Source organism: Anolis sagrei, chromosome 9, assembly GCF_037176765.1.
Source record: "Anolis sagrei isolate rAnoSag1 chromosome 9, rAnoSag1.mat, whole genome shotgun sequence".
Classification (NCBI taxonomy): Eukaryota; Metazoa; Chordata; class Lepidosauria; order Squamata; family Dactyloidae; genus Anolis; species Anolis sagrei.
In genome coordinates, this window is record NC_090029.1 from 35,076,850 (window position 1) to 35,099,993 (window position 23,144).

The 23,144-nt window shown below is 42.9% G+C and overlaps 1 protein-coding gene across 1 annotated transcript in view; it reads right to left on the bottom strand.

Moving 5' to 3' along the window:
- Nucleotides 1-7,677: 7,677 nt before the first annotated feature.
- Nucleotides 7,678-23,144, bottom strand: part of ABHD2 (abhydrolase domain containing 2, acylglycerol lipase) — a 42,230-nt gene continuing 26,763 nt past the window's right edge. Inside the window, exons 8-11 of the mRNA XM_060755180.2 lie at nucleotides 22,001-22,111; nucleotides 17,430-17,499; nucleotides 16,896-16,980; nucleotides 7,678-14,204 (exon numbers count right to left, since the gene is read on the bottom strand). Of these exons, the coding sequence (XP_060611163.2) occupies nucleotides 14,011-14,204; nucleotides 16,896-16,980; nucleotides 17,430-17,499; nucleotides 22,001-22,111 (460 nt within the window). The 3' untranslated portion in view covers nucleotides 7,678-14,010. The remainder of the gene's footprint in view (nucleotides 14,205-16,895; nucleotides 16,981-17,429; nucleotides 17,500-22,000; nucleotides 22,112-23,144) is intronic.

Consider the following 23,144-nt stretch of genomic DNA (forward strand, 5'->3'; position numbering starts at 1 on the left):
AGCCACCCACCTCCATAGCACAAATGATCCCAAAGCAGAGAATTCAAGCACTTCTTTCTGCAGAACAGGAGCGTGGGTGGGGCCAAATTTTCCATTTACACCCCCCCCCCCAAGGTGAATTTGCCCATGTCTTTGGGGAGGGTGCTCCCTACAGAGAGAGGTCAATCCTCCTGTTCAAGGAGCTCCACTGGCTGCCGTTTATTTTCTGAGCCCAATTCAAGGTGCAGGTGCTTACCTACAAAGCCCTGAACGGTTTGGGACTAGCCTACCTGCGTGACCGCTTCTCCGTTTATGACCGTGATGGGCAACCTTTTGAGCTTGGTGTGTCAAAATTTGCCAAAAACCTGACCATAACTTGGGTAGGGTGTCAACTTGGAGAAAAAATAACCGTAATTTTGCAATATTTATAGTTTAAATAAGAAAAAAAAATGTATATTCCATGCTGAGTTATGGAGTGAACAATGCTCAAATGTGCAGATGTTAAATTTGTAGAGCCTTTTACAAATTTAAGGATGGAATTAGAATGGCTCTTATAAGGTGTACTTCTCTGTACGCGGCCACATTTGGCCGCGTGTCATAAAAAATAGCCATGCGTGTCAGTGCTGACACGCGTGTCATAGGTTCACCATCACGGGTTTATGAACACACGTGCTCACTTCGTTCATCCGGAGAGGCCCTGCTCGTGATTCCGCCTGCGTCACAGGTGCGTGTGGTGGGGACGCGAGACAGGGCCTTTTCTGTGGTGGCCCCCCGACTCTGGAACATCCTCCCCAAAGACATTAGGCATGCCCCAACTCTGGCAGTCTTTAGGAAGAACTTGAAGACCTGGCTGTTCCGATGCGCCTTCCCAGAATAGGAATACTCCAACAACAAGTCCCAGAAGCACTTGATTAGAATTAAGATTGCTGCACACTGCACACTGCACTTATCCTATAATCCTTACATATCACCTGTCACATCAGCACTTTTAATCTGTACCCATTACTCTGGCCCGGCCCAGTTTTATAGTGTTTTGTTGTATTTTTTATTGTTTGTTGTTTAATATTGCTTTAACTGTTTTTAATTTGCTCTAGGTTGTGTATTGTTATGTTGTGTATTGAGGCCTCAGCCTTTGTAAGCCGCATCGAGTCCTTCGGGAGATGCTAGCGGGGTACAAATAAAGATAATAATAATAATAATAATAATAATAATAATAATAATAATAATGATGATGTTGAGACGGGGTAAGGCTGAGACTGCAATTGCCCAAAACGTAAGGGCTTGCAGATTTTTCTCACAGTGAAAGGAATCTGTGGGCAGCAGGAAGTCTCCCGTGTACCATGCAGCTGTGGACAAGTCTACAGAGGGACCTCCAAACACAGCGTTGCCCAAACACGAATCAAGGAACATGAAAGGCACTGCAGACCACTTCAACCAGAGAAATCAGCCATAGCAGAGCATCTGATGAACCAGCCTGGACACAGAATACTATTGGAGAACACAGAAATGCTGGACCACTCTCACAACCACCATGTCAGGCTACACAGAGAAGCCACTGAAATACACAAGAAGCATGTGGACAATTTCAACAGAAAGGAGGAAAGCATGAAAATGAACACAATCTGGCTCCCAGTATTAAAAAAAACTCTAAAATTACAACAGCACAACAGCAGAGAGGAAACAACCAGGCACATCTTAACACCTCTCAACAAAAGATTTTCCCAGGCTCAGCCAGGCCATCAAATGCTAATGAAGGTGGTCAGTTGAAACATTCACACCTAGCTCCAGCAGACTAGAGTCCTTTGTCCCATCCTGGTCATTCCACAGATATATAAACCCATTTTTCCTACTTCCAACAGACCTCACTACCTCTGAGGATGCTTGCCATAGATGCAGGCGAAACGTCAGGAGAAATGCCTCTAGAATATGGCCCTATAGCCCGAAAAAACCCACAAGAACCTGGTCCCACATTTGTTTCTGGCCAAGTCTCCTTCCTTGGGGCTGCGTGCTTTCTCAGGCCTCCCCTGTTCCTTGTTGAGGCCTCTCTCTTTCCACTAAGACATTTCTCCATGCCCTAGAATCATAGAATCATAGAATCCAAGAGTTGGAAGAGACCTCATGGGCCACCCAGTCCAACCCCATTCTGCCAAGAAGCAGGAATATTGCATTCAGATCACCCCTGACAAATGACCATCCAGCCTCTGTTGAAAAGCTTCCAAAGAGATAGCCTCCACCACACTCCGGGGCAGAGAGTTCCACTGCTGAACGGCTCTCACAGTCAGGAAGTTCTTCCTAATGTTCAGATGGAATCTCCTCTCTTGTAGTTTGAAGCCATTGTTCCGCGTCCTAGTCTCCAAGGAAGCAGAAAACAAGCTTGCTCCCTCCTCCTCCCTGTGGCTTCCTCTCACATATTTATACATGGCTATCATATCTCCTCTCCAGCCTTCTCTTCTTCAGGCTAAACATGCCCAGCTCCCCAAGCCGCTCCTCATAGGGCTTGTTCTCCAGACCCTTGATCTCCTCCCTCCTCCCTGTGGCTTCCTCTCACATATTTATACATGGCTATCATATCTCCTCTCAGCCTTCTCTTCTTCAGGCTAAACATGCCCAGCTCCTTAAGCCGCTCCTCATAGGGCTTGTTCTCCAGACCCTTGATCTCCTCCCTCCTCCCTGTGGCTTCCTCTCACATATTTATACATGGCTATCATATCTCCTCTCAGCCTTCTCTTCTTCAGGCTAAACATGCCCAGCTCCCCAAGCCGCTCCTCATAGGGCTTGTTCTCCAGACCCTTGATCATTTTAGTCGCCCTCCTCTGGACACTCCTCTGCCCAATAATCTAAATAGCCAAGCAAGCCTGGCATTCAGACAACTCAACACAATGCCTTCACAAAAAGCAATTAGTACGCTACACTAGCAGCTAGCTCAGGTATTACATGCAAGTTTCCATACTAATGCTATCACTTAGCCACAAACAGGCAGATGGAGAAACTTGATCGACTGAAATATCTTTGCAGACTTCTCACCCAAGGTTTCTGATGCCCAACATTATGAAAAATGCATGAGGTTGCAAGGAAAAAACTGTTATAGCTGACCTTGTACTAATCACCTCTCACCTCCATTGTTCCTCATCTATAAAAGATGGGGACAAGCGAGCAACTTATACCAAAGCGGATCTACAATAACTCAGAGGTAGACATGCATTTCTATATGATGAATAATGAGACTAAAGAAGGATTTAATACTCTATGCAAATCTTGCTTTCCAGTCGTCTGGGCCAGGGAGTCTTTTGGATTATTAGTTTGGATTCCCGATAAAGTTTTTTTTTCATGTCAGGAGCAACTCGAAAAACTGCAAGTTGGGTAGATGCGGGGAATGCCGTGGATGTAGTGTACCTGGATTTCAGTAAGACCTTCGACAAGGTCCCCCATGACCTTCTGGCAAGGAAACTAGTCCAATGTGGGCGAGGCAAAACTACGGTGAGGTGGATCTGTAATTGGTTAAGTGGACGAACACAGAGAGTGCTCACTAATGCTTCGTCTTCATCTTGGAAAGAAGTGACAAGTGGAGTGCCGCAAGCAGGGTTCCGTCCTGGGCCCGGTCCTGTTCAACATCTTTATTAATGACTTAGATGAAGGGCTAGAACGCATGGTCATCAAGTTTGCAGACGACACCAAATTGGGAGGGATAGCCAATACTCCAGAGGACAGGAGCAGGATTCAAAACGATCTTGACAGATTAGAGAGATGATGGGCCAAAACTAACAAAATGAAGTTCAACAGTGACAAATGCAAGATACTCCACTTTGGCAGAAAAAATGAAATGCAAAGATACAGAATGGGGGACAATGCCTGGCTTGAGAGCAGTCCGTGTGAAAAAGATCTTGGAGTCCTCGTGGACAACAAGTTAAACATGAGCCAACAATGTGATGTGGCGGCAAAAAAAGCCAATGGGATTTTGGCCTGCATCAATAGGAGCATAGTGTCTAGATCTAAGGAAGTAATGCTACCCCTCTATTCTGCTTTGGTTAGACCACACCTGGAATATTGTGTCCAATTCTGGGCACCACAATTCAAGAGAGATATTGACAAGCTGGAATGTGTCCAGAGGAGGTCGACTAAAATGATCAAGGGTCTGGAGAACAAGCCCTATGAGGAGCGGCTTAGGGAACTGGGCATGTTTAGCCTGAAGAAGAGAAGGCTGAGAGGAGATATGATAGCCATGTATAAATATGTGAGAGGAAGCCACAGGGAGGAGGGAGCAAGCTTGTTTTCTGCTTCCCTGGAGACTAGGACGCGGAACAATGGCTTCAAACTACAAGAGAGAAGATTCCATCTGAACATTAGGAAGAACTTCCTGACTGTGAGAGCCGTTCAGCAGTGGAACTCTCTGCCCCGGAGTGTGGTGGAGGCTCCTTCTTTGGAAGCTTTTAAGCAGAGGCTGGATGGCCATCTGTCAGGGGTGATTTGAATGCAATATTCCTGCTTCTTGGCAGGGGGTTGGACTGGATGGCCCATGAGGTCTCTTCCAACTCTTTGATTCTATGATTCTGATTCTATGATTCTATGGTGTGAGAGAATTGGCTGTCTGCAAGGACGTTGCACAGAGGATGCCTGGATGTTTGATGTTTTAGCATCCTTGTGGGAGGCTTCTGTGAGAGGAAGCCACAGGGAGGAGGGAGCAAGTTTGTTTTCTGCTTTCATGGAGATTAGGGCAAGGAACAATGGCTTCAAACTACAAGAGAGGAGATTCCATCTGAACATGAGGAAGAACTTCCTGACTGTGAGAGCCATTCAGCCGTGGAACTCTCTGCCCTGGAGTGTGGTGGAGGCTCCTTCTTTGGAAGCTTTTAAACAGAGCCTGGATGGCCATCTGACAGGGGTGCTTTGAATGCAATTTTGCTGATTCTTGGCAGATTGGGGTTGGACTGGATGGCCCATGAAGTCTCTTCCAACTCCATGATTCTATGCCCCCACATGGGGAGCTGGAGCTGACAGAGGGAGCTCAACCTTGGTGTTTTATTGGACCCTCTGCTCACAATGGAGGCCCAGGTCTCTGCTGTGAGCAGATCTGCGTTTTTCCATCTGCGTCAGGCTAGGCGACTGGCTCCCTTCCTATCTAGGAACGACCTGGCTACGGTGATCCAGGCGACAGTCATCTCGAGGCTTGACTACTGTAACGCTCTCTACATTGGCCTTCCTTTGTCAGTGATCCGGAAACTGAAGCTGGTGCAAAATGCGGCGGCTCGTCTTCTCGCCGGGGTACCGGCGAGGTGTCGTATCACCCCAATTCTACAACAGCTGCACTGGCTTCCGATTGAGTACTGGATTACTTTCAAGGTGCTGGTACTAACCTTTAAGGCCTTACATCAGTGTTTCTCAACCTTCGTAATGCCGTGACCCCTTAATCCAGTCCCTCATGTTGTGGTGACCCCCAACCATAAAACTGTTTTCGTTGCTACTTCATAACAGTCATTTTACTACTGTTCTAAAGCATAATGTAAATATCTGACATGCATTCACTGGACCAAACTGGGCACAAATACCCAATACGCCCAAATGTGAATGCTAGTGGGGTTGGGGGAGGATTGATTTTGTAATTTGGGAGTTGTAGTTGATGGGATTTATAGCTCACTTATAATCAAAGAGCATTCTGAACTCCACCAGCGATGGATTTGAACCAAACTTGGCTCCCATGACCAATGGAAAACACTGGAAGGGTTTGATGGGCATTGACCTTGAGTTTGGGAGTTGTAGTTCACCTGTATCTATCCAGAGAGCACTGTGGACTCATGCAATGGTGGATCTGGACCAAACTTGGCACGAATACTCAATATGCCCAAATGTCAACACTGGTGGAGTCTGGGGGAAATAGATCTTGACATTTGGGAGTTGTAGTTGCTGGAATTTATAGTTCATTACAATCAAAGAACATTCTGAACTCCACCAGTGATAGAATTGGCTCAAACTTCACACATGGAATCCCCACGACCATCAGAAAATACTGTGTTTTCTTATGGTCTTTGGCGACCCTTCTGACACCCCCTCGTGACCCCCTCAGGGGTCCCGACCCCCAGGTTGAGAAACACTGCCTTACATGGTCTGGGGCCGGTGTACCTGAGGGCCCGCTTATCCCCCTACCAACCCCAGAGATTACTTTAGTCTGAAGACCAAAATTAGCTTGAAGTCCCCAACATCCGGACTTATCATCTGTCCTCGACTAGGCAGAGCCTTCTCGATCGTGGCCCCTTATTTATGGAATGCCTTGCCAGTTGAAAAGCAAGTATCCGAGACCTACTTGCTTTTCGGAATGCCTGTAAAACCTTTCTCTTCCGACAAGCTTTCGATGGGTGAATAACTCGGGACTATGTCGGTTCTCGTTTTTATTGTATTTTAAAGTTAATTGTATTGTTTTAATCTACTGCTGTAAACCGCTCCGAGCCAAATTGGGAGTGGCGGTATACAAGTCAAATTTATAATAATAATAATAATAATAATAATAATAATAATAATAATACTCAGTTCTTGTGGGTTTTTTCGGGCTATATGGCCATGTTCTAGAGGCATTTCTCCTGACGTTTCGCCTGCATCTATGGCAAGCATCCTCAGAGGGTGAGGTCTGCTGGAGCTGGGAAAAAAGGGGTTTATATATCTGTGGAATGACCAGGGTGAGACAAAAGGCTATTTGTAAGTTGGGCTAGGTGTGAATCTTTTCAACTGACCATCTTGATTAGCATACAATGGGCTGACTGTGCCTGGAGCAAACTCTTCTTGAAAGGTGATTAGATGTCCCTGCCTGTTTTTCTCTCTGCTGTTTTAATTTTTGAATTTTTTAATACTGGTAGCCAGACTTTGTTCATTTTCATGGTTTCTTCCTTTCTGTTGAAATTGTCCACATGCTTCTTGTGGATTTCAATGGCTTCTCTGTGTAGCCTGACATGGTGGTTGTTGTTGTGGTCCAGCATTTCTGTGTTCTCCAATAATATGTTGTGTCCAGGCTGGTTCATCAGGTGCTCTGCTATGGCTGACTTCTCTGGTTGAAGTAGTCTGCAGTGCCTTTCATGTTCCTTGATGCGTGTCTGGGCAATGCTGCTGCGTTTGGTGGTCCCTCTGTAGACTTGTCCACAGCTGCATGGTATACGGTAGACTCCTGCAGAGGTGAGAGGATCCCTCTTGTCCTTTGCTGAACGTAGCATTTGTTGGATTTTCTTGGTGGGTTTGTAGATTGTTTGTATGTTGTGTTTCCTCATCAGTTTCCCTCTGCGGTCAGTGGTTCCCTTGATGTATGGCAGGAACACTTTTCCTCTGGGTGGATCTTCATCTTGACTCTTGTGGCTTGTTCTTGGTCTTGCAGCTCTTCCGATGTCTGAGGTGGAGTCTCCATTGGCCTGGAGAGCCCAGTTGAGGGGGTTCAGTTCATCTTGGAGGAGGTGGGGTTCACAGATTCTTTTTGCACGGTCTGCCAAGGCTTTAATGGTGCTTCTTTTTTGACTTGGGTAATAATAATAATAATAATAATAATAATAATAATAATAATAATAATAGCCTGCTCTCCCTGAATCCAAACTGCTGACTTTTCGGTCAGCAATCCGGCAGACCTTTAACCCATTGCCCCAATGGGTTATGGACCCAACACACCCAGGTCTGTCCACCCCCATTTAAAGCCTGAAAAAAACAGGAACGACACAACAACACAACGTGTTATGAACTCAGTAAGGTCTTTATTTTCTTAAGCAAAGAATCAAATATAACAAAATTACTCTGTTCCGCAATGACCTCCGTTTAGCACACACAGAACACAAAAAAGTAAGAAAAAAAAATCAAGGACACACTTTTTTTTGTTTTGAAAAACTCGGAACCTTAAGCATATTTAGAAAAATTGCATTGCTAGTTGCAAATCTTCATCCCAAGACCACTGGCCCCAATGGATCCGATAAGGAGCCAGCAGCAACGAGAGTCACTCGCAGACATGAAACCTTTTCAGGGCAGCATTTTTTTTTGTTTCCAAAGGAATTAGGAATGTGGAAGTGGCGGTTTCCAAAAAGTCTGTTTGGAAGCAAAAAATTGCCAAAGTAGACTTTTTTTTTTAAAAAAAAAGGAACAAACACAAAAAAAAAGCCTCACACTCCTCTCACTCGGATAAGGCAGCTGCAGTGACAGAAATCAAAGAGTGCACACAGGTACAGGTCGAGCTTCCTGAGGTGTTTGGAGAAATCCCTCTGCTTGGTTATGTCCAGAAGAAAAAAATGGAACCTCTCTTTTGAAAAGTTGTGCTTTCTGAAATGAGAAGAGAGGCTGTCTAGAAGGAATCTATGCGCTGACTACTACAAACAGCTGTGATGGAATCAGCTTGGGAGGGCATAGATTCAAAGGGACTGAACACAACCGTGGGTCAACCCAGATGCCAGGTTTAGTGCTTCAAGTTCACAAGAGTCGCTTGAATCAGTGTTAACGCTTAGATAGGCACTGCTTTTGCAATCTCTCTGATATGAAGTGGAAGTTCCTTCCACTGTGGCAAGGCTTTCTGCACAGAGGCATTAATGCACAAAGCAAAAAGCAGATCTTGCTACTGGCACAAGAGTATTGATGCTGAATGACAAAATCCACTGCTCAGAAGGCAATGGGTTGTCCTAGAATAAATGCATGGTGGTCCCAAGAATGGAGGATTCCTGCCTAGGAGGAGGATTCCTGCCTCCGTTTGCCAAAAATGGGGAAAAGCTGAAAGGAGGGGAGCCAATTCTCAGTTCCAGCTTAGCAAATGCTGCCCTTTCAGGGTTGTGCCCTTTCGCGTAACCAGCAAAAAAGAACAAAACACCACATACTTTAAAGGAGATACAGTACAGTTACTGATAATAAAAAAGACACATTTTCCCACCCAGATGATTTCATCTCATTTTGCAATATGTCCGTGACAAAGACCCTTTCGAGGGAAAAGCGGACTTTCCGAAAATAATTCGAGAGAGGAACGTCAGTAAGACAGCACAACAGGATGTTTACAAAGGCCACAAATTCCAGGAGCACTGTATAGCATTTCCCCATCTGGATTGAAGCCTTGCTCTTTGAGCAAACGACCTTCAATTCCACATACACACTTTTTACCTTCATTGTTTCCAGCTGCAATAAGTGGACCTGATATGCACTAAGACCTCAGAGGAAAACTGCCAATAAAAACAGGCAAAGAGGAGGAAATGCAACTTGGACACTTCTAAACATCTTCCTAGTTACTGCTGCAGAAGCTGCTAACTAATCAAAACAAAAAACTGGACCCTCTTTGTGCGTCTCCCTATAGAGCAGTGGTTTTCAATCCGAGGGTCCCCAAATATTTTGGCCTTCCAACTCCCAGAAATCTTAAAAGCTGGTAAACTGGCTGGGATTTTGGGGAGTTCAAGGCCAAAACATCTGGGGACCCACAGGTTGAGAACCACTGCCACAGAGGCATATTCTATATGATAAAAATCCTCAGAATCCAGAAGTAACCCCAAACAAAGACCAACAAAATTGACCTTATACTGGCAAACAATAAAAATTGAGGGAAAACTATTAACTATCTGCATGTCCTTTGGAGATGACTATGGCTGACTGTAGGAGCATGTCTGATAAGAGAAAAAGGATTAAAAATGTATTGTCGAAGGCTTTCATGGCCGGAATCACTGGGTTGTTGTAGGTTTTTTCGGGCTATATGGCCATGTTCTAGAAGCATTCTCTCCTAAGGAGAGAATGCCTCTAGAACATGGTCATATAGCCCGAAAAAACCTACAACAACCCAGGATCAAAAATGTTTTTTAAACAAAATGTATTTACCACATGTATGGTACACAATTGTAAACATGATCGCGCCCAAATAAAGAGTGGAGAACATGTGGCTCTTCTGATATAGTTTGATGGCAACTCCTACTGATCCTAGCCAATATAGCAGTGGTTCTCAACCTGTGGGTCTCCAGGTGTTTTGGTTTACAACTCCGAGAAATCCAAGCCAGTTTAGGATTTCTGGGAGTTGAAGGCCAAAACATCTGGGAACCCACTGGTTGAGAACCACTGCAATATAGTTTGATGAGAGACAATGGAGTTGCAAATTGGAGTCACAGTTCAATCACTGATCTAAACATATTTGTTTAGATCAGTAGTTCTCAACCTGTGGGCCTCCAGGTGTTTTGGTCTACAACTCCCAGAAATCCCAGCCAGTTTAGGATTTCTGGGAGTTGGAGGCCAAAACATCTGGGGACCCACAGGCTGAGAACCACTGCAACATAGTTTGATGAGAGATAATGAAGTTGCAAATTGGAGTCACAGTTCAACCACTGATCTAAACATATTTGTTTAGATCAGTAGTTCTCAACCTGTGGGCCTCCAGGTGTTTTGGTCTACAACTCCCAGAAATCCCAGCCAGTTTAGGATTTCTGGGAGTTGAAGGCCAAAACATCTGGGGACCCACAGGCTGAGAACCATCAGTTTAGATACAAACCAAATTCTTTGAGTACCAATGCTTATTTAGGGTGCCAGGATGTCACCATTGGGCAGTGTTCACTTCCCATTAATCAGTCAAGTTGAGCTGCTACATGCTCTTAGAAATGGCCTCTAGATAGGAACCATAACAAGTAAGTTATGCCTAAGAAGAATTTTGTCCCCAGAAAATAAATCTTATCCATGTTGTCTTCCCAGAGGAAAAACATTGACATGTCCAATTTACCAAAAGAAGGAGGAATAAATATTTCAACGTGTTTACATTTTCTTTTTCAGTCTCTTTCAGCAAGATGATGAGTAGCAGCAACAACTGGATCTCATTGGGAATCAGAAGGGATTTAGAATCATGTCAATGTTTCTTTTCAATTTTTTTCAATATTCAAAAAGGTTTGATTTCCGCTTCCTGCGTGCTTATTGTCCTACTCTTTTCCCTACACAGGGTCTTTTCACTTTATTGTTTTATGTGGTTTTACTTGGTGCTCAACTAATGGCAGAACCTCGGTTTTCCAGGTCAACTGCCTACTTTCCTTTTCTCCTTGCCAGGGAGACCAAGCCTGGGATGCAACTGACACGCATCCAGTGAGCGAGAATTTGGGCCCTTCTCTTTGTTTCCCATCTGTGTTATCCAGACAGAACTTTCTTCTAAACATGAAAACAACCTCCGAGGAATTGGCTGCACTTGTCTTCTATTCCAAAGAGTTTAAAACCACAAGTTCCTCTCTGAAAAGGCTAGATAGAGGCATAGCGATAATCATCCCTGAGTTTAAAAATGCCGCAAAAGGCAGGGATATGTGGCTTTTCCTTGTGTGCACCCAAAACCAATGGACCACAGGAGGGCTTCTGAACAGACCCCTCATGCCTTCCTTCAGCAGGGAAAGGTCAGGGAAAGCCCCGAATTGCAAAGAACCCGGTTGTCTTCTCAGGTGAGAATTTGTTCCATTTCATTCCATCAAAGGAAGATATTTCTTATGCAGAAGACAATGCTATTTTCTTTCTGCTGTGTAGCATCCCACTCTTTGAAAAGTGAAGCTGATGGGGAAGGGTGGCTCTCAGCAACAGGTCTTATTGGCTGCAAAAAATAAAAGCTTTATGCTATGGAGGAGGCTAAACTACCATCTTTGATATTGATGTGAAAGGAGCCAATAGCTGACACCCTTTCAGCTCACTTTGTGAAACCTACTGGGAATAAATAAACTCAATTAACTCGTGTTCTCTATACTGTGGGTAAGAGTAAAGGTTTCCCCTGACACTGAGTCTAGTCATGCCCTACGCTGGAGAGTGGTGCTTATCTCAATTTCCAAGCCAAAAAGCCGGTGTTGTCCATAGACGCCTCCAAAGTCATGTGGCCAGCATGACTGCATGGAGTGCTGTTACCTTCCCGTCGGAGTAGTACCTATTGCTCTACTCACATTTCCATGTTTTCGAACTGCTAGGCTTGCAGAAGCTGGGCCTAACAGAGGGACCTCACCCTACTCCCCAGATTCGAACCACCAACCTTTCGGTCAGCATATTCAGCAGTTCAGTTGTTTAACCCGCTGCACCACCAGGAAGCCCTTTTATGCTGTACTTTAAACACCTATTCTGCTCAGGAGGAAAATAAGTATTTAATATTCCCTAACCAGCACAGATCCCAACTTCAGCTGCACACAACATTTCTGGAATCCTATATTGGTATCTGATCATTTATGAATATGCAGGAAATGTCCAAAGACAACATAGAATAAGTTGAGAAACAACATCAAAGCCTACATTTTGGGAGGGACAGAGAAAGAAAGCCTTAAGGACACTGGCCCCATCAAGCATCTTTCAGCTCGGTCCTTTTGTTGCGTCTGAGGGAGAAGTAGAGCCTGCCACCTCTCACTAGGAAATCGGTGTTTAGGTCACACAGCCTGCTAAGACGACAAAGTCACTGGACGAATAAGGCAGGAGAAACCTGACGTGAGGAATGCACCTTTGAAAAAAGTACCTAATTATTGCTCACTTAAAGAAAAAACAGCCGCCCTCCCAAACACAAGGGACATCTTTCTGAATGTCAAAACTGGTCCAAGATGCTCCGCACAGAACCCAAGGCTTCATGCCCATGGACCGCAAACAGACAAAAAAGGGCACTGTAACCTAAAGTGCCTAGGTAGCAAAACTAAAGTTCAAAATCATAAAGTGCTAAATGATAAGAGGAACCTCTGAGGAGAGAATGGCTGTAACAGAGAATGGGAAAATGGAGCCACAAGGAGGGGTGTTGAAGAGAAGCAGAGTCCCTCTAACCTAAGACTGCCTTGGTCTCAATAACATCATCTTACAATTAGATGTTTAAAATTCTCCTAATTATCATTCCTTTCATAAGTTTCAGGAAAATGAGGCTGCTTCTTCACTGCATCTCTTCCTAATGCAACATTCACAACATCCTAGCAATGTCCTCTTGCTGAAATACAATAAGGACAAGCCGACTCATAGCTGTGTCCTATGGAACCCACTAACAGCCGAGGCAGCTCTTGCAGAAATATCTCTAGCTGTCCAGCATCGTCGACACCAAAACCCCAATATTCCTAAGGGAAGGATGGTGCCTGAAATAGCCACTCAGAATACTTGGGATTTCTTTTGTTTTTCTTTCTCTGTTCCTATGGGCACATACACTGATTTTCTATCGAGAAAGGAAAATCAAAACAAAACATCCACAGGCTGGTAGCAACTCACTTCCCATTCGTAGACTGTGTTAAAAGGCCTGGGTTTAAGAGCACACTAAGTCCTGTGTCAAAGTAAAATTCCTTACATTAGAAAAGGCAAAAGTATCACAAGGCTACTTGTTTAGTCCCAAGAGGTAACAGAACGATCTAGGTGTGAAATTCCAACATGAAAGACAAAACGTGTGACTCAACGCCATTGCTCCAAAACACTGGAGCAACCGAAGTGCAGACCGCACTCCAAATATTCCCAATGCAATCTAAACCTCAGCGGTGCGCTTATCAAAAAGGGCATCAGCCTTTGTTGAGATGCAATTCTCAAAATGCAAGGCTCCGTATCGTTTCCCAGGTTTGGTGGGCACCGATTACTTGCAGAAGAAAATGGCTGATTTCTTCTACCAAATGATATAAACTTCCCTCTACTGGAAGCGGAAACGCAAGGACAAAGAGAATGGCACTCGTAACTCACATTGCTGACAGCTATACAAGTTTTGCAAAAAAACCCAGATAAGGTTATTTCTAGATTGTTTCTTCATCAGAGAAAGAGTGAGCAGAGAGCCAAGAGTACTGGAACCGCTTGTGACTTTCACAACGATTCTGTCGCCGAATGTTTTCGGAATCTTGAAGCAAGCTTACGGATCGTAATCCACCGACAGAGCGAATCGGTTCTCTCAATGCAATAGAGAGCGCTGCAAACATTCAAACTTGCTCAAGTTGCATCAAAACCAGGCATTAACTCCTTGGGTAGCAACCTCCGCTCTGACGTGAACCACTGTGGTCCAGCGCCAAAGATCAAGACGGCGAAGAAGTCAGGCCTGGAAAAGAAGGGGAAGAAGGAAAGATTTCCAGAAGAGGAGGATTAAGGTGACAGAGCCTGAAGCCTCTTTGGGATTGTTTATTCTTGGCCAGATGACTGTTCTGTGTCGGAGCACTGAGATTTGTTCCTCTCCCACTGGCAGATGGCATTGGCATATTGCACCACAAGCTTATCCATCCAGGTGAGGGGCTCGGGAAAGAGTACTGCGCCCTCAAAGAAGCCCAGGTGGCCTCCGTGCAACGGCAAAACAAACATGACGTTCTCCCGTTTTTCTGAAAGAGTGAAAAATAACATTTAGAACACAGGAATAAGTAGTCTGGGTGTCATAAGGAAGAGGGAGCAGACTTGTTTTATGTTGCCCTGGAGACTAGGGGCCTCATCACACGAGAGAAAAAATCCACTTAAAATCCGGTTTCTGCCTCCTGCAGAATTCTGGGGTTTGTAGTTTAGGGAGGAGCCTTTAACAGCCTCATTAAACTAAAAACTCCAGAATTATGCAGGAGGCAGAAACCGGATTTTAAGTGGATTTTTTCTCTCGTGTGATGAAATAGTTAGACTCAGAGCAATGGGTTCAAATAATAGGCAAGGAGAGTCCACCTGAACTTCCTGACCATAAAAGCTGTTCAACAGTGGAACTCTCTGCCTTGGAGTGTGGTGGAAGCTCCATCTTATTTTATTTATTTATATATTTATTGTATTTGAATACCGCCCCTCTCAGCCCTCAGGCGACTCAAGGCGGCTTACAAGGCAAAATTCAATGCCACAAAGCACAAGTACAATTTAGAAACATTAACATACATAAAATCATAACAACAGCAATAAAACATGTCATTAATAAATCCGTATTAAAACATTGTCCAGTCCCATCGTATAGTTGTTCCATTGTCCTATATCCGCTACTCTGTATTTGCAAAAGCGTGCTTGAAAAGCCATGTCTTGAGCTTCTTCTGAAATGTTAACAGGGAAGAAGCTGATCTAATATCCTTGGGGAGGGCATTCTATAGTCGAGGGGTCACCATCGAGAAGGCCCTGTCTCTCGTCCCCACCAGACGTACTTGTGACAAAGGCGGGACCGAGAGCAGGGCCTCCCCAGATGATCTTGGGATGGTTCATAAAGGGAGATGTGTTCCGACAGGTAAGTTGGGTCGGGGAACTGTTTGGAGGGTTTTAAACAGAGGCTGGGTGGCCATCTGTTGGGGGTGCTTTTCCTGCATGGCAGAAGGAGATTGGACTAAGTGGTTCTGCATCTCAACAAACTTCTTTGCCTGTGATTAATCCCAGGTTTAAGGGGAAGAAAGGCTACTCTGGGACACACACTTAACATGCCGCTAAGAATACTGCCATAATAATGTTCTATCACAAGAAGATCTAGAATTAGATTGGTGAATACATGCAACACAGCTTTTGCCGAAGGAGCACCCTAGTCAAGGACATTAGGCTGGCTCCATCTCTTTTAAGTGGGAATCCCAAACAGTGCTGTTCTGCAGGGTGGAATTTCTGCTACCGTATTTCTTCAAGTGTATGATACCATTGATTGTAAAATACACCTTAATTTCAGTACCGCCACCAAAAATACACCTGTGATTCGAAGATGCTGAGTGCATCTTACAATTGAAGAAATTCATTATTAACTTGCATTTTAGGGTTGTTTTGGACTGCTTTTAGCCATTTTTAAAGAGTATTTTAATGTATTTTAAAATGTTATCTTTGTATGGTTTTAATTGGTTTTTTGTTTGTTCATTGGCTCAGGAACCCTTTAAGCTGGGAGGTGACGCATAAATAAATAACTTTACATAAATAAAAATGACTCATTATTCGAGATAGAGGATTGCAATCAATAACAACAACAGTCTGTCCTAAGTTCCTCCCAGAGACCCTTCTAGAAATCAGGCCTCCCAATCCCCTTGATCTATTTCTCTTACGTGTTGTTGAAGGCTTTCATGGCCGGAATCACTGGGTTGCTGTGAATTTTCCAGGCTGTATGCCCTTATTCCAGAAGCATTCTCTCCTGACGTTTAGCCCACATGTATGGCAGGCATCCTCAGAGGTTAGAAGGTCTTTTGGAAACTAGTCAAGTGGGGTTTACATATCTGTGGAATGTCCAGGATGGGAGAAAGAACTCTTGTCTGCTGGAGGCAAGTATGAATGTTACAATTGACCACCTTGATTTGCATTTAATGGCCTTTCAGTTTCAAAATCTGGCTGGTTGGTACCTGGGGGAATCCTTTGTTGAGAGGTGTTAGCTGGCCCTGATTGTTTCATGTCAATAATTCCCCTCAAAAAGCTTAAAAAGCAGGGGAATTCCAGACAAGAATCAATCAGGGCCAGCTAGCACCTCCAAAAAAATGTTCCCCGGACAGCAGGCAGCCAGGCTTTGAAGCTGCAAGGCTATTCAAGGCTAATCAATCTGGCCAATTGCAACATTTACACTTGCCTCAAGCAGAGAAGAGTTCTTTCTCCCGCTCTGGATATTATTCCACAAAGATATTAACCTCTCTTGCCTAGTTTATAATAGACCTCACAACCTCTGGGGATGCCTACCATAAATGTGGGCGAAATGACAGGAGAGAATGCTTCTGGAACATGTCCATACAGTCCAGAAATCTCACAACAACCCAATAACAACAACAGTTTGTACTGGGTTCCTCCCAGAGCCCCTTCTAGAAATCAGGTCACCTAATCTAATTAATCTATTTTTCTTATGCCAAATTTGAATTTCTAATGCTCTTGTGTGGCTGCACGGTGGACTACAAACATTGACTGTGTTATTAAAAAATATGACCAATTCCACATGTAACAACACTACCTTCTTTCATGCATCCCCAATCCTATCATTAGACCATCACAATGCATTAATCTGCCTTGCTGACTGTTGGAATTCAGTCTTCAACAGAACAATGGAATTCTTTCACAATACAATCAAGCTTGGAAAGAAAACCTTCCTTTCAAAGCTTTCTGCTCACCTGAGAGGGCTCTTGGGATTGATAAGAGACTATCATGTACCAGAGGGTCATCAGCAGCATTAACCAACAAGAGTGGAACAAAGATCTGCAAATGCACACACAAAAAGGAGTGATTAATAAGGCTTAAGTTTGAATTTCTTTCTCTGAACAACAAGGTGCTTTTCTAGAATGGCCTAAAGAAGTGTGCGCTCTCCTTGCATGGAAACAGTTTTTTGGAACATACTTTGCTGAGGTTGTCTATGATTATTGCATTTTTTACAAAAATTGCTTTAAAGAATTATAGTGCAAAGTGCCATTTTCAAATTCACTGATTCACGATCGCTGTGTGTGTTTATGAGTGGGTGATCAAAGTAGCAAGTTAGTTATGCAGCTATATTTACATTTCAGGAATTATTCTAAATGACTGGGCTCCTCCACAATTGATTCCAAATTTAACACTCATGCACACCTAAATGGCATGTATCAAAGAAGCGCACAAAATATTCTATTCTACTAAAGAGAACCAAAGTAACAGTATTTATTGTGGCAACTCACTCTGTGCAAGTAATGCAGACAGCTCTCCTGTTCATAATATTCCTTTAAGGAATTGTAGCCGTGGAACTTCCTGAGACACAAAGAAAGAAAGTGCATGAGAGAAATTTTCTTCCCACTGAGTCAGATGCAATTTTCTTCTAGTTTCTATAACACTATTAAAAGAGTATCCTGTACTTGGGTACACAGAACAAGTGCGGTATTTCAGTGCATTTTGAAGCATGATATCTGACTAGGGTTCAGAAGGAACTACTTAATGAAACAGCTAAAGCAGGGGTCCTCAAAGTAAGGCCCGAGGTCTGGATACAGCCCTCCGGCCCTCACTCAGGGTCAACCTAAGTCTGAAAAGACTTGAAAGCACACAACAACAACAACAACAACAATCTTATCTAATCAGCCAAAAGCAGGCTCACACTTCCCATTGGAATACTAATAAGTTTATATTTATTAAAATTGATCTTCATTTTAATTATTGTATAGTTTTAAGTGTTTGCACTACCAATAAGATATGTGTAGTGTGCATAGGAATTCAAATTATTATTTTTTTCAAGTTATAATTCGTCCCTCCAACAATTTGAGAGACCGTGACCTGGCCCTCTGTTTATAAAGTTTGAGGACCCCTGAGCTAGAGAAACCACAGAACTATTTAGAAATTTTTCCTGTTCTTAAGTTACCAAGTAAAAGTAAAGGTTTCCCCTTGACATTAAGTCTAGTCAAGCCCGACCCTGGAGGGTGGTGCTCATCTTCATTTCTAAGCTAAAGAGCCAGCATTGTCCGTAGATAATTTTGGATAATGCTTTTAATTAGGAGACTCAAACTGATATATGTTTTATTTATATTGGTTGTTTTATTGGTTTTATATTTGAATTAACTGTTTTAATTGTATTTTATGTCTTTGATGCTGACTGTAAACTGCCCTGAGTCGCCCGCGGGCTGAGAGGGGCGGTATATAAGTGTAGTAAATAAATAAATAATAGACGCTTCCAAGGTTATGTGGCCAGCATGACTGCATGGAGCACCGTTACCTTCCCGCTGGAGCGGTACCTATTGATCTACTCACATTTGAATGTTTAAGAACTACTAGGTTGGCAGAAGCTGGGCCTAACAGTGGGAGCTCACCCTGCTCTGTGGATTCGTACCGCTGACCTTTCAGTCAGCAAGTTCAGCAGCTCAGCGGTTTAACCCACTGTGCCACCGGGGGCTCCATAAGTCACCAGATACAATAGGTAAATACATTCACATTCAGGAAATCCTTATCAATGAAAAATAGTAGAGCCTACCTATCCGAACGCATCTCTTGCTACGAACCCTCCAGGAAGTTAAGATCATCTGAGGAGGCCCTGCACTCGATCCCGTCTGCTTCGCAAGCACGCTTGGCAGGGACGAGAGACAGGGCCTTCTCTGTGGTGGCCCCTTGGCTTTGGAACTCCCTGCCTAGGGATATTAGATCAGCCCCCTACCTCCTGACTTTTCGGAAGAGAGTAAAAACCTGGCTCTTCGAGCAAGAATTCAGAACCCCGGAATAGATAGTCAAGCTTGAGATGGAGAATGACCCAGGAACGACCAAGACAATGAAACGGGCGAGGATTGGAATGAGAGGATAGAGCTCTTTTTAAACTGTTATTGCACTGTCTTTTTTGTCTAAATGCACGTAATTGTCTTTGCTTTTGAATGTATGTATTCATGGCATCGAATTGTGCTGATATGTAGACTGCCCTGAGTCGCCTGTGGGCTGATATGGGCAGGATATAAATAATGTAAATCAATCAATAAATAAAATACTTAAAAGAACTGTTACCTAGGGAATAAGGCACCAAACAAGGAAGCAGCGTGATGGATAAATGGTAGAGAAGACATACATACACAGCTATATGTAATATTTTGAACAGGCTTTCTGATTCACCATCCCAGCCAAAATGTGAGAAATTAAATGCATTGCTGGCCCCTCCTTAAGACACATTAATGCTCCTTTCTGAACATGCAGAAGGAACTTCTCCCATGTCGGACTCCTATTTCACCTAAGAACAAAAGACTCTTATTAGCACCATCACTTGACCATCTTTAAAATGGATCCCATAACGCTGATTTATTATCAGGAATTCAATCACTCTGTTCAGTCCCAAATACCATTAACAAACAAGCCATCTACCATTTTTCTCCACAATAGGTTTTAGTATTCCCAACAGCAGAAGCAAAAATAAGCATGAAGACAGAAGTCTAGCAACTCTTATTTTGCCTTTTTGGAAATACAGGTCTTACAAAGGGTAATACTAAGCTGAAAATCATGGGAATCGTCTCATTTCCTGCTGTATTGCTATAAACAAGACTTGGAGTATTACGAAGCATGGGAAACTATTTCTAATTGAGGAAGGTTTAATCTAATTTCTACCTAAGACTACCAAAAGGTATCATTTGGCATGGGAAAACCTACCCTTGAAACACCAAGAGGAGTTCAGCTATGTGATACAATGCATAAGAAGTTGTAAGCACTGATAAAACAATCATAACTTGCTCAGGAAATCTGAGGCCGCTTGGCTAACTGTACTCTGCCTTCATGCACCACAAGCTTTGGCCACTAACCAAGTACCTCCTCCCAAGAGAATATGGCCCACAACAATAACACGTTAGTGCATTATTTTTTTCATATACTAACACAAAAAATAATGCACTTCCATTTTCAAAAGTCTGTTTCTCATAGATAAAAGCATATTTCTCCTATGAACTTGTAATAAGTGCTTAAGACAGCATTTCTCAACCTGGGGGTCGGGACCCCGGGGGGGGGGGTCACAAAGGGGGTGTCAGAGGGATCTCCAAAGACCATCAGAAAACACAGTATTTTCTGCTGGTCATGGGGGTTCTGTGTGGGAAGTTTGGCCCAATTCTATCATTGGTGAAGTTCAGAATGCTCTTTGATTATAAGTGAACTATAAATGCCAGCAACTACAACTCCCAAATGTGAAGGTCTGTTTTCCCCAAAATCCACCAGTGTTTACTTTTGGACATATTGAGTATTCATGCCAAGTTTGGTCCAGATCCATCATTGTTTGAGTCCACAGTGCTCTCTGGATGTTGGTGGACTACAACTCCAAAACTCAAAGTCAATGCCCAAAGGGACATATTTTCATTTATGGTGGGAATGCCCCCAAGTGAAGAGTTTTTGGAAGGATATATTTATCGAAATAAACAACGTTATAGGATCAAATATTACGCCGGATGCCAGGTTAGCATTATTAATGGACACTACGAAGCTGAATTTAGAAACAAGTAAGAAAGAATTGGTGATTATTTTACTCATAGTGGGAAGAATTATGATAGCAAAGAACTGGAAAATAATAACTAATCTAACACTGGACGCATGGTATAGGGAGTTATGGAATTAACAATGGAAATGGGGGTATTCAGGGGGGAAATTAACAGATCAGATTTTGAGGTACACTGGTCGGTCTTTATTAAATACGCCCCAGTGAGTGAAAATGGAAAACAACAGAACTTTGTTGGTCAGGAATTTTGGATATGACATTTGATTAATGGTTGATTTATAAATACATGGTGAAGGAAAAGATACTTGTTCAGGCCTTGGTAGTGGGGCTATGTGTTTGTACAATGTTCACTGTTTTGTTTACACTGTAAGTTGTTATTGTATGTAAATAAAATCTTACAAAAAAATAATAAAATAATAAAAAATGCCCACCAAACCCTTCCAGTATTTTCTGTTGGTCATGGGAGTTCTGTGTGCCAAGTTTGGTTTAATTCCATCATTAGTGGAGTTCAGAATGCCCTTTAATTGCAGGTGAACTATAAATCCCAGCAACTCCCAAATGACAAAATCAACCCCCCCCCCCAACCCCACCAGTATTCAGATTTGGATATTCTGGCTATTTGTGCCAAATTTGTGAATGAAAATACATCCTGCATATCAGATATTTACATTACAGTATCATTAACATTACTGTTTACATATTTACACCAACAGTAGCAAAATTACAGTTATGAAGGAGCAACAAAAATAATTTTATGGTTGGGGGTCAGCACAATATGTGGAATTGTATTAAGGGGTTTCAGTATTAGGAAGATTGCGAACCACTGGCTTAAGTTCTACTAAGGGAATGACATATGATGCATATACCAAATTGAACCATGGGTGTATGCTGAATGAAATACCTGTAAATACAAGCTACTACATTAAAGTAAAATGTTTTAACAATAATCTAAGATGGATTTTATAGAAAAGCAGGAAAGCCTCAACTATATATTCTGACTCTAACCAGCTCAGCAACTCAACATCAAGCAACCAACAAGATTTGCCCATTTACAGAATGCGAGCCAATGGTATCTTAAAGAGAAAGAGAGAGGTGGGGTGGGAAGTTTTTGGGAATTCAGTGGACAACAGTGCTCACAGAAGTGATAATTTCAAAAAAGGTTTAAATGACAGCATGTCAATTTTCCCAAATGTTGCACGCTTCAGATTATTATTATTATTATTATTATTATTATTATTATTATGCACTTGACTTAGGAAGACTTCAATACAGGGTATTTCTATGGAGAGAGCATGAAGCTGATTCTTGCCATACCTCATGACGTTGTCATCAATCTGCATGAGAGACGTTGCTGTGTGCAGTCTGTTCAGGTCTGAATCTACTAAACTTTGAGGGTTTTTAGGTCCATCAGGAAACAAAGCTTGTCTGAAACATAGAGAACAAGGAAACATAAACACAAATGGCAATCATGCCTACAACAGTCAGCAAGTCCTATCCGCCATGCATAACTAGAGATGCTTAACGTCAAACACTGTTTCCCTATGATGGCCTGGCTTGGTCAGGAAGCATTACAACAGCTACAATTACAAGGTTTTCAGACTGCAGTTTGTTAATAATTTCAAAGCATTTCCCAGACATTCCTAAACAAAATAGCAGAGAAGAAAGGTACAATTTTACATACTGTATATACTCGAGTACTTTGAACATGTATCGTATTTTTAAAAAAACCAGTAAACTAGCTCTGTAAGTGGAAAAGTACCAGGACTGTGGCGCAGCTGGCTGGGAGTCAGCTGCATTAAGATCACTACTGACCGAAAGGTCATGAGTTCGAATCCAGCCCAGGTCGGAGTGAGCTCCTGACCAAAATTGTGTAGCTTTTTGTCGACCTTTGAAACCCGAAAGACAGTTGCACCTGTCAAGTAGGAAAATTAGGTACTAACTACTTTGTGGGGAGGCTAAATTAACTGATTTATGAGGCCATAAAAAATCTCCAGGAAGTATGCAGGTATGCAAAGAATGAGGAAGCGACAGCTCCCCTGGTGGTCAGAAGCTGGAATGTTAAATAGCCTCTGAGTGTCTGTCTATATATGTTGTGTGTCTATGGAATTGAATGTTCGCCATGTATATGTACATTGTAATCCGCCCTGAGTCCCCTGCGAGGTGAGAAGGGCGGAATATAAATACTGTAAATAAATAAATAAATAAATGTAGGGTCAACAAAACAATATGGTATCGACAATAACTTTATAACAATAACAATAATAAAAATAATTTCAAAGTTCATGTGTATCCCACCCTATCTCCCCATGGGGACTCAGGCCGGCTTTCAACATAGTAGCAGGAAAACATTCAATGGCTATATAAACAATGCAGAGCTAGCTATAGATCTATAATTATAAATACTAATTTCACATATACATTTTCCCTGAAACGTTTGCAAATCCCCTCCTCTCTCTAT